The sequence below is a fragment of the Alternaria infectoria genome (assembly GCF_024043175.1).
Source record: "Alternaria infectoria strain BMP 0036 chromosome Unknown scaffold_9, whole genome shotgun sequence".
Lineage (NCBI taxonomy): Eukaryota > Fungi > Ascomycota > Dothideomycetes > Pleosporales > Pleosporaceae > Alternaria > Alternaria infectoria.
In genome coordinates this window covers 1,334,396-1,348,482 of record NW_026250698.1, presented here as the reverse complement: position 1 = coordinate 1,348,482, position 14,087 = coordinate 1,334,396, and the positions used below count along the sequence as shown (strand labels likewise).

Genomic DNA, 14,087 nt, shown 5'->3' with positions numbered 1-14,087 from the left:
CGTCATTTCGTCCCTCTACACTATCAAAAGCGTAGTGTTGACGGCATCCTCCTGCCTCTGTTTATCCGACCGGATCCACGCGACACCAAGTGCGAACAGGAGATCCATTCCAGGCGCGACATGCACAACGAAGGTGGCATGCATATGCGCCCACTTCGCGTGTCGAGAGATGGTCATGACCGGATTGCCATTGACAACGAGACCCTTCTCCTCACCGGCAACTTTGCGTTCGAACTCGATCTTCTGGTTCTCGACGTATTTGTCGTGGACGGTGATGTCTAAAACGGACGTGTATTAGCTCGAGGAAGAGGCGGACAGGTGGAGAGGAGGTGACCGCGATGGGAAGCACGCAGGGAACCGAGCGAAGAGGAGACATACTGTAGCTAGGCACCCTCCAACCAGCCTTCAATTCGAGATCCCACAACGGCTTCGCATCCGCGCTCCTCACTGCCTTGTACTCTGCACTGGGCCTTGCGAGTGTGTGTCTATGGACGTTGATGCGCATCGCCTCCTGTCCGTCCATCGTCATGAACTTGACGATGTTTTTTTCCTCCTCCAATATCTTCAGGAACGGTTCTCCAGCTTTTTCATCAGACGTGCAGTAGCTGACCAGACTTTGGGCTTTCTTCGCGGGTACACCTTCGGTCTGCATGAGGAAGGCTTCGTGTTTCTGGGCTGTCCAGTTGGGCACCATGATGAGGCCTGGAAGCGGCATTGGGGGAAGGGTTGGAGCCATTGTAGGAGGATTTCGATGTAGGGAGAATGTTGCGGACTGATTGAGCGGACAGTAAGGTCTGAGTATAGCTATCACATCTCGCTCGCCCTGATACTCCTTCCCCTTATACGAGGAAGCTGTCAGCTTGTGACGTCGTCCCGTCAGGCCCAGTGTAACGTAAGTAAACAACTTACAGTTGGTCATCCCCGACCAATCAACAGCCCCCGGGTGTTTTCTAAGCCATACAAGCTCACCGCCAAGACGTTGTTCATTGTTGTTTGTCGGCCTTGAATCCTCCCATCACACTGCAGTGCAATCAAATGCAGGTGCGCGGCGTAGTTGGTCGAGAACGTGATGAGGGAATTGGAGATCTTTCCCTGCGCCGGATGGCTGCTGATGCGGGGCGCAGGGGCACAGGAATAGGCTAGTCTTCCGCAAAGCTGTCGTTATGTGAAGGTGCCACTGGGCTCTGTACGGTTGGGCTTGACCTCGCATAACAAGGTCCATGAATGCTCGTTACGCATCAATTTATCGACTTCTAGCGAGCTACATGCCGAAGAAGATCATGCCAAGTCATACTATCAAAGCCAACAACATGTGTAGTGCTACCATACCCGACCGTGATCTACTCATACCGAATGACGGGCATCTTAAACGTCCTATGCCCACTGATGAACCAGTGAGCCAGGGCTCCGATCACGACCGCACCAAAGATGGGTCCCGCGTAGTTTATGTTGTCTCGTGTGACTGGCAAAATCTGCGGGAACGGCATCCAAAGTACCACGAAGACCAGATAGCATAGCGCAAACATGTTGACGGGTATACCGACAGGACCGAGCTTGAGTGGCCCATAAGGTGGAGGTGGGCCGCGGAGTTTGCGCAGGAGGATGAAGAGGATCGGGAAGAAGTACGATACGTGCAGCGCGAGGGCTTGAAGTGAGATGAGCGCATTGAAGGCGGTCGCACTGGCGATGTAGATGAGGGATAGACACGTTACGATGGTTCCAACCAGGAGAAGCGCGTTTACGGGGAGTTTGAGTGTGGGGTGCACCTAAGGTTGTCAGCTAATGCGATATGAGAAGTCGTAAAGGACACATACGTAGGAGAAGAAGTCGGAGAAAGGCAGGCCATTGTCGCGTGCGAATACCCAAATGAGTCTCGAGACGGACGCGAATATGTTGAAGAGGGCGAAAAAGATCATGAGGGCTATGAGTGCGGTGAGAACATTGGCTGCCACTGAGGAACCGGTGATGTTGTAAATAACCCATAGGATTGGAAGCGGGGTGGCGACGATATCGTCGAGAGGACCCATGTAGAAGAGAACGACAGTAGCAAAGACGATCAGCATCGCTGAGTTCACGACAGAGGTAATTATGATACTGCGCGGCACGCGCGTGCGCACCTTCTTCACCTCGTCACCTTCACATCCGGTCAGTAGATGAGCACTGTGTGCAAACTCGTAGACGTACACATGTGCAGAACACTGTCTGCTCCAGTAACGGCGAACGACATACTCAGAAGCCCGAGACCCCAAGAAACACCCTTGTTATTCCAACCCGACTCTTCCCATGTCAGTGTCTTGAAGACAAAGTCAGGGTCGCTGCGCGGTCCAAACGCGACGAAGACGGCGATTATTACAATGAAGAGGCAGACGTGAAGTATGCCACCAGTGATTTCGAATGCATCGAGAAGTTTGCGAAACCAGAGATTCGAGATGAAGGGGACTACCATGAGCGCGACCATCATGAGGCTGGTGTGCCATCGTTCAGGAACGTAGTCCTTGTTGTTGAACATCGCCAGTGACGTGATGATGTTGGCTAATATGGAAGGCGGTCCACTGCATGCAAAGCACCAGGCACCAACAGTTATCCATCCTGTTTGTGACGTGAGCTGTAAGAAGCATGAGTGCCGACTTCTACTCACCTTGCAGTAGACCCCAGAAGCGAGGAGCAGCCGGAGCGAGATTGGCTGACCAACGATACTGGGCACCAACGGTTGGATCTCTGTCGAGACGTCAAGAAATGTCCATGATGGACGCTTGGTACATACATTGAAGCCAACTCAGCCAGTGAGAATCCAACGGCACAGGCGCCGATGCCAGCCAGGATAGAGCCATAGAAGATAGATGCTGGACCGCCGTTGATCAATGCGAACTGGAACGTCACTGCGAACGACTCCCAAGAAGCGAGAATGATCACAGCGAAGTTGATCACAGCCGAGAGGTTGATATAACGCTGCTCTAGTCAGTACGCTATTTTACTGAAGTCGCTCAAGTAATGCTCACCTCAAGTTGATGTGGTGATCGCCCCACTCCCGAAGGCCCAGCCGGCGTATTTACCGCTGTCTTCTCGCCCTGACCAGATTCTTGCTCCAGAACATCGAGTTCAGCATCTGCCATGTAATTATTGAGTTCCATGATGGCGCAAGACGTCCAAAGGCAATGGCCGGCGGGTGACGTGCGGGATGGCAAAGTCAAGGGAGTTGGCAAGATGCAGCAATCCTACCAGCGCCCTGGAGAAGTACGATACGACCAGGGAGCTGCGGAGCGCGCTGTATGAGGGACTCTGGAAGTTGCCAGCTCTCTTACTGGCTCGTCTGGCTAAAAGAAAGACGAAAAACGCCCGACATCGTATGCAGTGACTTTGTCGAGCACTGCAAACCTCATTGCCGTATGCAAGCCCGTTCTCACATTGTACGACCAGCAGCGTCCAAGGGTCATATTTCCGGCGCGTTCCGCTGCATGAAAATGGTTAGATCCAACGCACCAATCGCCCCGTAAAGTTTCAGTCCTGTCGTTCGTCGCATGGGTGATATTTCGATGGCCGCTCCATTAGATAAGCTCGCGCTGTCCGGGACCGTCCACACGGTAGCCGGCGCCACTAACGGCAGTTCATCGTCGTAACGCGTAACATGAGGCGGGGTTTGAGCTCGAAATTCTCGGCTTGGAGCTTTTGGACAAGCGATCGACGCAGGATTGAACGAACCGTTCCGCTTCCTGATGGATGTGAAGCCGAGACTTGGTAGTTCACCAACCAGGCCACATCGTCCCAAAGAACGACGCGCTGTAATTACAGAGATTGTTCGAGCTGACCCCAATGCAGAAGATGATTCAGCGAGCTGCAGCTTGGAGAGGTGCAGCGGATGGACATGGACATTACGGAAAACGGACTAGCTGCCCGGCATGCGCACGGACAGTAAGCATGCGGCAGATTCAAGGGTCGCGAAAACACACGAATTAGATCCTGACATGCTTCGAAGACCCGAGCTTGGACCATGGTTGGGTTGTCGGCCCCAGATACGTACCCAAGACCAGACGAATCTGGATGCGTAGGTGAGAGTCGGTGCGATGAGTATAAGGCCGAGCCGTGGGGAATGATGCTTCAACGTCTACCATAAGCTGCACGCTTCCCCAATGAAGATGTCATTCATTTTTCCTTTGTTGCTGCTTCTTTTCGCTGTATACAATGGTTTCCGCAGGTTCGGATGAAGGTCGTCGAAGTAGTGTGTCAACTAGGAGCGGCTTCGTCCTTGTCTCCACCTACTCATGGACTATTATAACGGTGGGCGTGTTGGTCGGACGATTTGCGCAGGGTCACAACCACAAAATCGAACTCGGTCTCGACGATGTGGCAATTGTTGCAGCCACAGTATGTAATTCACTTCCATGGATGTAAGTGATACTAAGCATTTCTTAGGTTGTATATCTAGGCGCCACTGTCAGCTGGCAGTTTGCTATCGACGGGGGCCTAGGGAAGGACTTGGATCACCTGAGTGGTAAGGACCTGACTCTGTTCTTCAAGGTTACTAGCTCCAATGCCATCAGGTAGCTACCGCTAATCAGAGCTGCAGGCGATCTATGTTGCTGGAATACTCAGTATCATTGCAATGGCGCTCGCGAAACTGTCCTCGGCTTTGCTCATCGAGCGCATATTCCCGCAATCCCGAAGAGCAAAAGTGGCACTGTTTGGAAGCATTGCGCTCTTTGCTATATGCTCGACCTTTGCGGTGGCGTTCCAATGTGGGATTCCGCGGTGGACTATGCATGCACTGCAATGTGGAAACGGCGGTCTTTCAACCGCAGCCACCGCGGTCAATATTGCTACAGACCTTCTCTTGGCTTTTTGGATCGTTCCGACCTTCTGGAAGATGTCTCTTGACAAAGAGAAAAGCATTGCAGTGGCGATGCTTTTTAGTGTCCGAGCAATGTGAGTTCCCCAGTCACGTTTTTGCACGTCCTGGTCTTGACTTTATAGTGTAGCAATCGTTGCTGGAGGTCAGATATGGGCGACGTTGAGGATGGTTTCCAGTTCAAACCCGACACGTGAGTGAGCTTGACACGAACCGAGTAGTGTAGACCTAATGGGACGCAGATGATACAGCTGAGTTTGTCGTCTTTACCCAGTATGTTTGACTTGATCAAACTCTTCCAAAGCTGACCATTTCAGATCGGTATCGAGCCTTTCCTTGATCTCAGCGAGCGTTCCGCGCATCAAGCGCCTCCTCGGCGTCGGCGGCAGCGGCATCGTCTACCCCGAAATCCAAGAGACAGAACTCTCCGACGCTCACGGATCTTTGAGTCGGCAGGAGACAGGCAGCACAGGTCCGAAGTTGGTGCCCCCTAACACCGGATATAGCACGGTTACCGTGTCAGCGGAAGGGGCAAGGGAGGAAAAGAAGAAACCGTGTAGGTGTAGGCTCACCGACTGGCAGACGCGCACGATGGGAGTTTCCATCGACGACGACGCAAGCACGTCGAGCCTAGTCGATGCAGACAAACAAGATGGTGTGATGATGCAACGGGACGTGATCGTGTCCGTGGGGGATCAGAAGTCTCGGAATGCGCGAGAATCGATGACGTAGTGTCGCTGCTCTGAACCTGGATTCATGACCGAAGGATGCCCAGGCGTTGCTGAGAGCACGACACGCTGTATCGAGCCGAACAGTTAGATGAGCCGACGTTAAAGAGGAAGCTGCCGTCTAATACGCGTCTTAGTCGCGGTCCTGCTGGCGCAACTAAGCGCAGAGTGATATTGCGTAAACAGGACCGCGACTAAGACGCGTACCGGATGGCACCTTCCTCTTCACCCTACCTGGACGCCCCACACCCCCACAACGCGATGCCGAGATTCTCGCCAGCCACACTTCTCAGCATCGCTGTGCAATCAAGATGGTTTCGCGTTCGAGTCGCGCAAGCCGCTACGGAACTACACCGGCCGCCCATCTCAAACACGATCACTTACTTTCCTCACAAACAAATCTCCTCTGTCCTCTAGGAAGCGCTACATCCTAGGATCTGAGAAACAGCCATCGATGGTATATATGGACATGACATGGTCACAAGAACAGACTCCGCACAGAAGTTGACGAGATTTGGAATGTCTGCACGAATCTTTGGACCCAGGGAAGAGATTCAGAATGGCGAGCATAGGCAGGCGCCGTATCATGGACATTATCTCACCAAGTAGATCCTAGCAGAGAACGACCCCGGTCAATACCTCAAGCCAAGCCTCATCTGGAAGCAATCTGATCCGTGGAGGTAGCTAGCGCTTATCACTTACATTCTTCCACCCACGAGACGCGTAGTGGTGTCTCGTGGAGGGTAGAGGTGAAGGATATTCTACCACAATCAATGGCTTCCGATGTTGCTTGATCGGGTAACGTCTGGCTCAAGATCAGACGAAATACAATATATTCAGCAGTCCGGACAAGGCGCGTTAAGGCCGATGTGCCTGGCGCTCTTTTCTCCCAACCTAACTTACGCGATATTGGAGTTGGCAAATTATCATGGGTGGGACTTGGAATCATGTTGGTATATGTACAGAATCGTCGTGAACAACCAACTGGAGAAGCGTAAGAGTTGATTTTGGCATGCTAAGGTACAGATCAAAGTTCATGACATCAGAACTAAACCCAGCCCAGAGCTCACGTCATTATTGTTGTACACACTCATAATTCTATTGTAGAATTTATGGGTTCTGCTTGACCCACTCAACACCCTTCTTGATGTTCTTGGCGAGATCAGCGACGCAGGCGTCGAGGAGCTTCTGCTCGTGGTCGGTGATCTTGCCAACGGGGTGGATCTTCTCAACACCGTTGGGGCCGAGCTCGACGTTGGTGGAGAAGTACTCGCAGCCCTGGTCCTTGAAGAGAGGAGAGTCGACAAAGGTGGGCTCGATGACGTTCTTCTGGCCTTGGGCAGCCTTGAGGAGCGACTCGGCGAAGCGGGCACCGGCCATGGCCATGGAGAGAGTGGCAGAGCCAGCTCCGTCCTTGGCCTGGACAACCTCGTCACCACCGAACTGGACGCGCTTGATGTACTCGGCGAGCTGCTCGCCCTCGAGGTTGTATCCGGACTGGGACAGGAGGGGAACGATGGTAGCGCCGGAGTGGCCACCGATGACGGTGATGTTCTCGGTGGCGGGGTCGGTGTTCTTGAGTTGCGAGATGAAGCGCGAGGCACGGACAACGTCGAGGGTGGTGACACCGAAGAGGCGCTTGGGGTTGTAGACGCCCTTGGACTTGAAGACCTCGGCGGTGATGGGGACGGTGGAGTTGACCTAGATGGATTAGATTATGCTTTATCGAGTCGTAATTGTAGAACGTACGGGGTTGGAGATGATCAAGATGTTGGCCTCGGGGGCGTGGTCGGCGCAGGCCTTGGCCAAGTCGCGGACGATGGAGGCGTTGGTGTTGAACAAGTCTGCCGGTGTTAGACGTGTCGGCAGTATCAGTGACTTCTATGCTCACCATCACGAGTCATGCCGGGCTTGCGGGGAACACCAGCGGGGATGACGACGATCTCAGCACCCTTGAGAGCGTCTGCGAGACCTGAGGGAGTGGCCTCATGACCAGTGACCTTGTCGAGTATCAGTAGACGGTTCGCGCGTGGCTACGGAGGGATGGCGTACCTCGCTCTTGGTGTTGATGTGGCCAATGTCGGCAGCGACACCTGGATGAAGTCAGAATTGGACGTCGTATATTCAATTGACTGAGCTTACCGGGAGCTAGACGGATGTCGTAGAGGGAGAGCTTGCTAACCCTGGGGTTGAGCTTGAGCAGCAGGGACAATGGCTGGCCAATACCACCAGCGGCGCCGAGAACGGTGACCTTGGAGTTCTACAGTGCATGCAGTTAGCATCTTGTGCTTGGATTGTCCCAATGGCGTTGCATTGAGGCATTGAACCGCCCCACCACAAAACATCGCGGGTTCCGGGAATAGGCCTACCTGGCGGGCCGAGGCCGAGAAGCAGCGGCGCTGGGCCTGGAAGAAAGCTTGCCTGGCAGCGAACATGATGTCTGTGAGAGGCGTTGAGGAGATGGAGACTGGGTTGGACGGGTGGAGAGGTGGTGGTGCAGGAATGCTGCGGAGGTTTTGCGAATCTTGACGGTCAGTGCTTCTTCGGCTGGGCGTCGGAGCTACGGCTGACAGCCGCTCGCAGACTTCTCCCCTCCCGCGATGCTTAATTCCAAGTCTACCACAATTTCATTCACATGCGCTAACACAATGTGCAGTCTAATTTGTGCTCGTTCACTCGTTTAGATAGACCGATAACTGCGTCTGTGTGCCCAGGCACTTTCACCACTCACAGCCACATGCATCGCATCGCTTAAGCTTACTCCAATCGCAGTCCATCGCAAGTCCTCCGTAACACTATACACTGTCGCTGTATGCCTTACCACGCTACCAGACCAATGGCATTCCGTAGCGGTGAGTCGAAGAAGCTAAAAGTGATGTGTCGTAGAATAGTCCCGAGTTAAAGCCACGCCTTGACTCACTGTGGCAGTGCATGTGGTAAGTACACTATATACTGCTCCCTGAGGACCTCGACCTCAAGCACCATCAGTCGACACCAGCAATAACGCAACTATCGTGGCTTCCTCAGTGACAGAAAGCACGGACCTACGCGACATCCTTGAGAACACAATGGCAACCACAGATCGAGCCGAATCTTCAGTCCCAGAACTCCAAGCAGCATTTGGTTCAATACTGCTCGCCCGCCCAACACCAGCAGCGCCTCCACCTTCAGAGCCACCCTCCTACATCGTGGGACGCGGTTGTTCTGGCAAAGGTATCCCCCCATGGTCTCTGGACAGGGTTCAGCTACCCAAGTGGACCGGCGCATTCAAGCTGTTCGACTTCCCACGCGAACTTCGAGACAGAATCTTCCACTACGTTGTCTACCGCCCAGAAGGCATATACTACAATGCGCACCGCAATCCAGATCTGAAGGATATCGGGCCGTGCGAAGACGCTATCAACCTTTTCCTCGTTTCCAGACAGGTCTACCATGAGGCGATGCAAGCATTTGGGCGCTCCAACACTATTGCGCTATCTGCCAAGTACAGCCCACGAGAAGGACTTCACAAGCCACTCAGCGGCTTGCTTCGTCTATTCCCTGACCGTGCTGCTGCTACGGCAACGAAGATAAGGCACCTGTACCATGATACGGTACCCCGACCGTATGGAAGGTACGGCATAGCGCCGAGCCATAACAGTCTGTTCGATGGAGGCGATGGTACCGGTCATTTCCGCAAGCGTCAGCAACCTGGAGAGACTTTCCTGGAGATATTGCGGGATGCGCATACCCTCACGCAGCACTTCCCTAAGCTGAGCACCTTCGAAGCGGCTTGGGAGGTCGGCCCTGGTTTTTACGAGTACCCGATACCAGAATGTGTCGTGCGTGACATCGCGACATTCTTATACAAAGGCGGCAGCCATGAAGAGGCTGTAGATATGTGGTTGCATCTCATGAGGGGCTGGGTGCAGGGGGCTAACGTGGTTCCGCTGGCATGCGTCTGGTTTGAGTGCCGAGGATTCGGTGCTGATGGATTCGGTGAGGACATGGATGAAGCTGCGAATGAAGCGTATCAGAAAGTGGTGAAGGAGTTGCAGAATAGGGAGGACATTGAGGCTAGTGGGGCGCTGTGGCTCGAAGAGATGGAGGAAGCGAGCAGGAGCAGGAAGAAGAAGGGCAAGGGAAAGACGGCGCGGAAGTGAACGCCGTCGATACAGACAGGAGCCTGGCTCACTGAAACCAATTGCTAGAACCTATAGAGCAAAGCATGTGTCATACTGATTTCCCAGTGACATCAGCGGGACTGAGAAAGCAACAGGCGATGTCGTTCGAATTCCTTCATCCAAGTCACTTATCAACAACCTCCACTCCTGTAGAGGACATGTTGTTCTCTACTCCACGTACGCTAGGGTAAATCGGCATCGAGCGAGTAACACGATGAGGGGAAGCGTTCGCTTTTGTACTCTTCCGTGAATTATGCGGTTCCTTCAATAGTTGAATCTTAACCCACCGCCACTGATAGGAGTATGACCTCTGGTGGGTGGGACCTTCTGCTTGAGGAAAGCATGTTCCGGTCAGCTGTAGGCGCTATGATGGTCGCACAGCATGCTTGCCCCATATCTCGCGAATCCAAGCTCTTTAGTGGCTGAAATCACACTCCTTCATGTACCAAAAGCGGACGCAGCAATAGCGGTGTTCTTGGGGGTGTGAGCTGTTTAGTGCGGAGACGGCCGGGGAACTTCGAATGTGGCTTCTGGGGGCGCGCCTCAATTCAAGTACACAAATCTGGGGATTCAGGAACGCGCAATAAGCCCGAGGAAAATCCTTTTCCTCCGAAGTCCTCACGAACGATTGCCGTAGACCCCTATTTGCATGGCGCCAGCGGATCGTTTTCCGTCGGGGAGAGCGAAAAAGGGCTTCCGGGAAAGATCGCAGGCTAGCACCCAACATCGCCTAGCACAGTCTCGTCCGACATCACAGTGCAGCTTCAGGCCCTTCCATTCACGCTTCTCCGCACTACAGAGTCTGACGGATCCGCCAGAACCGACTCACCTCACACACTTCGCACCAGCGGTTTCGCGGGTCCACTTCCCACCCGGCGAACATTCTACCGCCAGCATAAGAACGCTCGTGCTCCCCCCCGAGTTTCCCCAAAGAAAGCCGCGAGTCAATTTTCGACATCCTTAGTCCATGCACGTTTTGAGCTCAGACTACGAAAATTTCCCAGCGGATTGCGATTTCTTGACAACACGAATCAAATCTTTTACCGCCTCTTTTACTCAACGTTTTTCCCCATCATCATATGCGTAAAGTATATATGTAAACCCGACTGGCCTAGCGACACATACCCTTTCCTGAGCGACAAACTTCCACAGCGACATCTTTTCTTCTCTTGATCATTGACAAGCTTAATTCCATAGCGACACATCCTGAGCGACTTCTTTGCCCAGCGACTCTACTTCCTGAGCGACATTTCACTGCGACAGACCGACCACTTCCCAAGCAATTCAATCGCCAAACTCAACAACATACACCAAGATGTCTTGCACCCAAGCAACTCAACCATTCCGCTTCCTGGACCTGCCTGGAGAAATCAGAAACAACATCTACGATCTGCTTCTATGCTCCTGGGAAGATGAACTCGAGCAAGACCCCAGCATGAGCAGCAAGCTGAGCCGACGCAGCCCAAGCAACCCATCACCCTCGCTCCTCCGCGCCAACAAGCAGATCTACGCTGAAGCGTCAGACTACATGATCAAGCGCAACCAATTCGTCCGCATCACATGCCGAGGTCTGGACTCCCGCAACCTGTTCCTCGGCGAAGGCATCCCCGTCATAACAACCGATGCGCGCAAAGTAAGCGTATTCGACGGCCACGTCATGCACATCACGCTATCCAAGCCCGCGTTCACGCCATCGCCGTTCCAGTTCTCCGAATTTGAGATCATGATGCTCCGATCAGATCTGCCGAAATTATGCGAGCAGCTGGACATCGAAACCGTAATGGCAGATGCGAACTCAACGACCACAGAACACGCCTCCATCAATGCCACCATCCGTCTCAACTACGCGCAAACCCGTTTCTTCACCCCGAAGATCCAGGAACGTCTCCTAGAGCCCATTGCGACATGTCTGCGCGGCATCCCCAACATGCGTATCTCCGGCTTCGTCGATCCCGCCCTCGCAGACAGCGTGCGCACGCAAGTCGCGCAACCCCGCTGGACAGACCCCGAGTCCACAATCGAAGAAATCGGCACCGGCGTCGACGTCGGGAAGCGCCAATGGCAACAATCTAATTTCTACGCAGCCTCTGAATCTTGGGCTTACGCCATGCGCACCCTCGAGCGCATGCGCCACTCCTCCTCCTGGGCGGGCCTGCAAAAAGCCGGCGGCGAGGATTTCGTGAACAAAACCGCCGATCTTTATTTCACCCTCAACCTCTTCCACGCGCAATTCCTGCAGGTCGATATGGCGAACGACGCATCTCAGGGACCCCTTGTGCAGCGCAATGGCCGTGTTGCGATTCAGCATTTGCGCAAGTGCGAAACGGCTGCTGCGCGGTTTGCGCAGCATGCGGGTGCGACGTGGACACCGAGTAATGCACAGAGCGCTAAGATGCTGTACAGGCATGCGAGGTGTTTGAGGTTGATGCGCGATGAGAAGAGCAGTGTTAAGGCGGTTACGTTGATTGAAGAGGCGGCTGCGCTGCAGCCGACGGATTTGGCGATTCGGGATGAGAAGGATGCTGTGCTTACTTGGGAGGCTGAAATTGAGGAGGCGAGGAGAGTGGTTGTGGAGCAGAACCAGCAGGCACAACAAGATCAGAGGGGGGTTTGGTCGTCGATCTGGGGCGCGGTTGCGGAGCTGGCCTCGTGAGCTGTGTTATTATGCTCTTTCTAGTTTTGATACCCAATATCTATTCGTTCTTCGCTGGGCGGGTTTGCGGCCAGCTACACACAACTTCACGAATACCCATCATTATGCGTGTGTCTGATCGTCGCCGGTAATGCAAGAGTTGGGATCTGCGTTGGATGTCGTGTGAGTGCTGATCAGCAGTCGTGGTATCGGACCGCTGTCAGCTGGACAGCTGCTAAATCGCTCATCGGGACATCGAGGGAAGAGACTACGGTCCAGACGAACGCAGAGGGAGGTATAGCCCAAGGCAGAGCGATGACGTCGACAACAAATGCATACATGAGCTTGACCCAGATATGTTTTGGGAACGAGAGTACGTTGGCACTAACCGCAGTAGACCACTAGCTCGCGATCAGAAGACGTATAAATACCTCCTCTGCGTTCTCATTCTCTATTTCTTCTCATCCACACCTATACTACAAGTCTTCGAAATGTAGCGGAAAGACCTCCATGAGAAGGGAGTTTTCAAAAAGCTGACATGATTGGGCTATGTCCGCCGCTCTTCCGCCTTCTTGAAAATCTACCAAAATACTCAGATTGACCGTTCATGGCTGGACTTCGACTCTGCTCTTCCCACCAAAATGCATTCTGTTCAAGATCATGTTCCGAGAGCAGACCACAGAAGGCTCATGATTGTTAGACTCTTCGCTTTCCTCCTTCCACTCACGATTGAACTTCCCAAAAGTCTCAAAATCAACGCAAGATGAACGTATGAGTCTACGACGTCATGGAAACAAATGCACCGATTCTTCCTCTAAAATAACATTATCAAGATGCCATGGCAGAGATCTTCTGCTGCTTTCCAGTCATCCAAAAGAAAAAGGCTTGCAAGCTATGTTGTCGCGCTGGGTCGGTGTATAAAGCTATCCTTTGCTACCCGTAGACTTGTCTTCTTACATCCTCAAACTTCATACGGTTTTACACAAAAGAACCAAAAAGGTGGTTCATGTTGTCTCCTGTTGCTGGTGAAGCTTACCAAAATTGCTGTACTTCACTATCATGTCTCCAGCTCCAGAAGAATTTCCAATTCAAAATATTGTTCAAAAGCTGGAGTTCGTGCCACGATGTCCTACCAAACTACGGTCTATACGTTCTATGTGCGAGTTGGACTCCTCGTCGTTCAAAATGTCATCGGATTCATCGATGAAATAAGTACGAGGATTCATCTCGCGGGCCATTGTGTTGCTGTGACCCACCTGCATGGTATTCAGCTACACATCGGCGAGAATGATGTGCTCAAAACGCCACTGCTCAGATATATGGTCTTTTCTCCGTTCCAGATCCTTCGGACGCAACGATCACGAGCTCTTGCCGCGGCTAACAAATCTTCGCGCTACCGGAATCGTGGAGTATATAATCGCCTGGTTTTTCGGTTCCTTCTACTTCCACAACACGATTTCGAAATACAATTACCTTTACCAAATAAGATGAAACAATTTGCCATGGCGCGCTGAGATTGAGAATTTCAAAAACACCCATATTCACACTAAATGATAGCCGCCACCGGTCTTGTCGAGAACAAATTGCATCAAGGCTCATGCACGTGCGAGAGGACGTCACCTCTTCAAGCTTCAGAAAGCAAAAGCTGAGAAACCTATGGCTGTGGCGGCGGCGCCAGTATAAAAGCTCAGCTTATACTACCTCCTTACTCTTCCACTCCA

At 52.9% G+C, this 14,087-nt stretch overlaps 5 protein-coding genes across 5 annotated transcripts; 2 read left to right on the top strand and 3 right to left on the bottom strand.

Annotated features, from left to right (window-relative positions):
* Positions 1-15: 15 nt before the first annotated feature.
* Positions 16-715, bottom strand: J4E92_006396 (uncharacterized protein; the record flags this gene model as incomplete). Its single annotated transcript, XM_051497764.1, has 2 exons — positions 16-278; positions 379-715. The coding sequence occupies 2 exons, from the start codon at positions 713-715 to the stop codon at positions 16-18; spliced, it is 600 nt and encodes a 199-aa protein (XP_051352411.1).
* A 625-nt stretch (positions 716-1,340) lies between these two features.
* Positions 1,341-3,131, bottom strand: J4E92_006395 (uncharacterized protein; the record flags this gene model as incomplete). Its single annotated transcript, XM_051497763.1, has 6 exons — positions 1,341-1,766; positions 1,815-2,134; positions 2,185-2,589; positions 2,639-2,718; positions 2,765-2,949; positions 3,000-3,131. The coding sequence occupies 6 exons, from the start codon at positions 3,129-3,131 to the stop codon at positions 1,341-1,343; spliced, it is 1,548 nt and encodes a 515-aa protein (XP_051352410.1).
* A 3,550-nt stretch (positions 3,132-6,681) lies between these two features.
* Positions 6,682-8,006, bottom strand: MDH1 (Malate dehydrogenase, cytoplasmic; the record flags this gene model as incomplete). Its single annotated transcript, XM_051497762.1, has 6 exons — positions 6,682-7,272; positions 7,321-7,415; positions 7,463-7,571; positions 7,624-7,664; positions 7,714-7,831; positions 7,941-8,006. The coding sequence occupies 6 exons, from the start codon at positions 8,004-8,006 to the stop codon at positions 6,682-6,684; spliced, it is 1,020 nt and encodes a 339-aa protein (XP_051352409.1).
* Positions 8,007-8,639: 633 nt separating this feature from the next.
* J4E92_006393 (uncharacterized protein) lies at positions 8,640-9,713 on the top strand (the record flags this gene model as incomplete). The annotated part of the gene is made up of 1 exon (XM_051497761.1): positions 8,640-9,713. The coding sequence occupies one exon, from the start codon at positions 8,640-8,642 to the stop codon at positions 9,711-9,713; it is 1,074 nt and encodes a 357-aa protein (XP_051352408.1).
* A 1,336-nt stretch (positions 9,714-11,049) lies between these two features.
* Positions 11,050-12,387, top strand: J4E92_006392 (uncharacterized protein; the record flags this gene model as incomplete). Its single annotated transcript, XM_051497760.1, has 1 exon — positions 11,050-12,387. One exon carries the CDS (start codon positions 11,050-11,052, stop codon positions 12,385-12,387), a length of 1,338 nt encoding a protein of 445 aa, XP_051352407.1.
* Between the last annotated feature and the right edge of the window lie 1,700 nt (positions 12,388-14,087).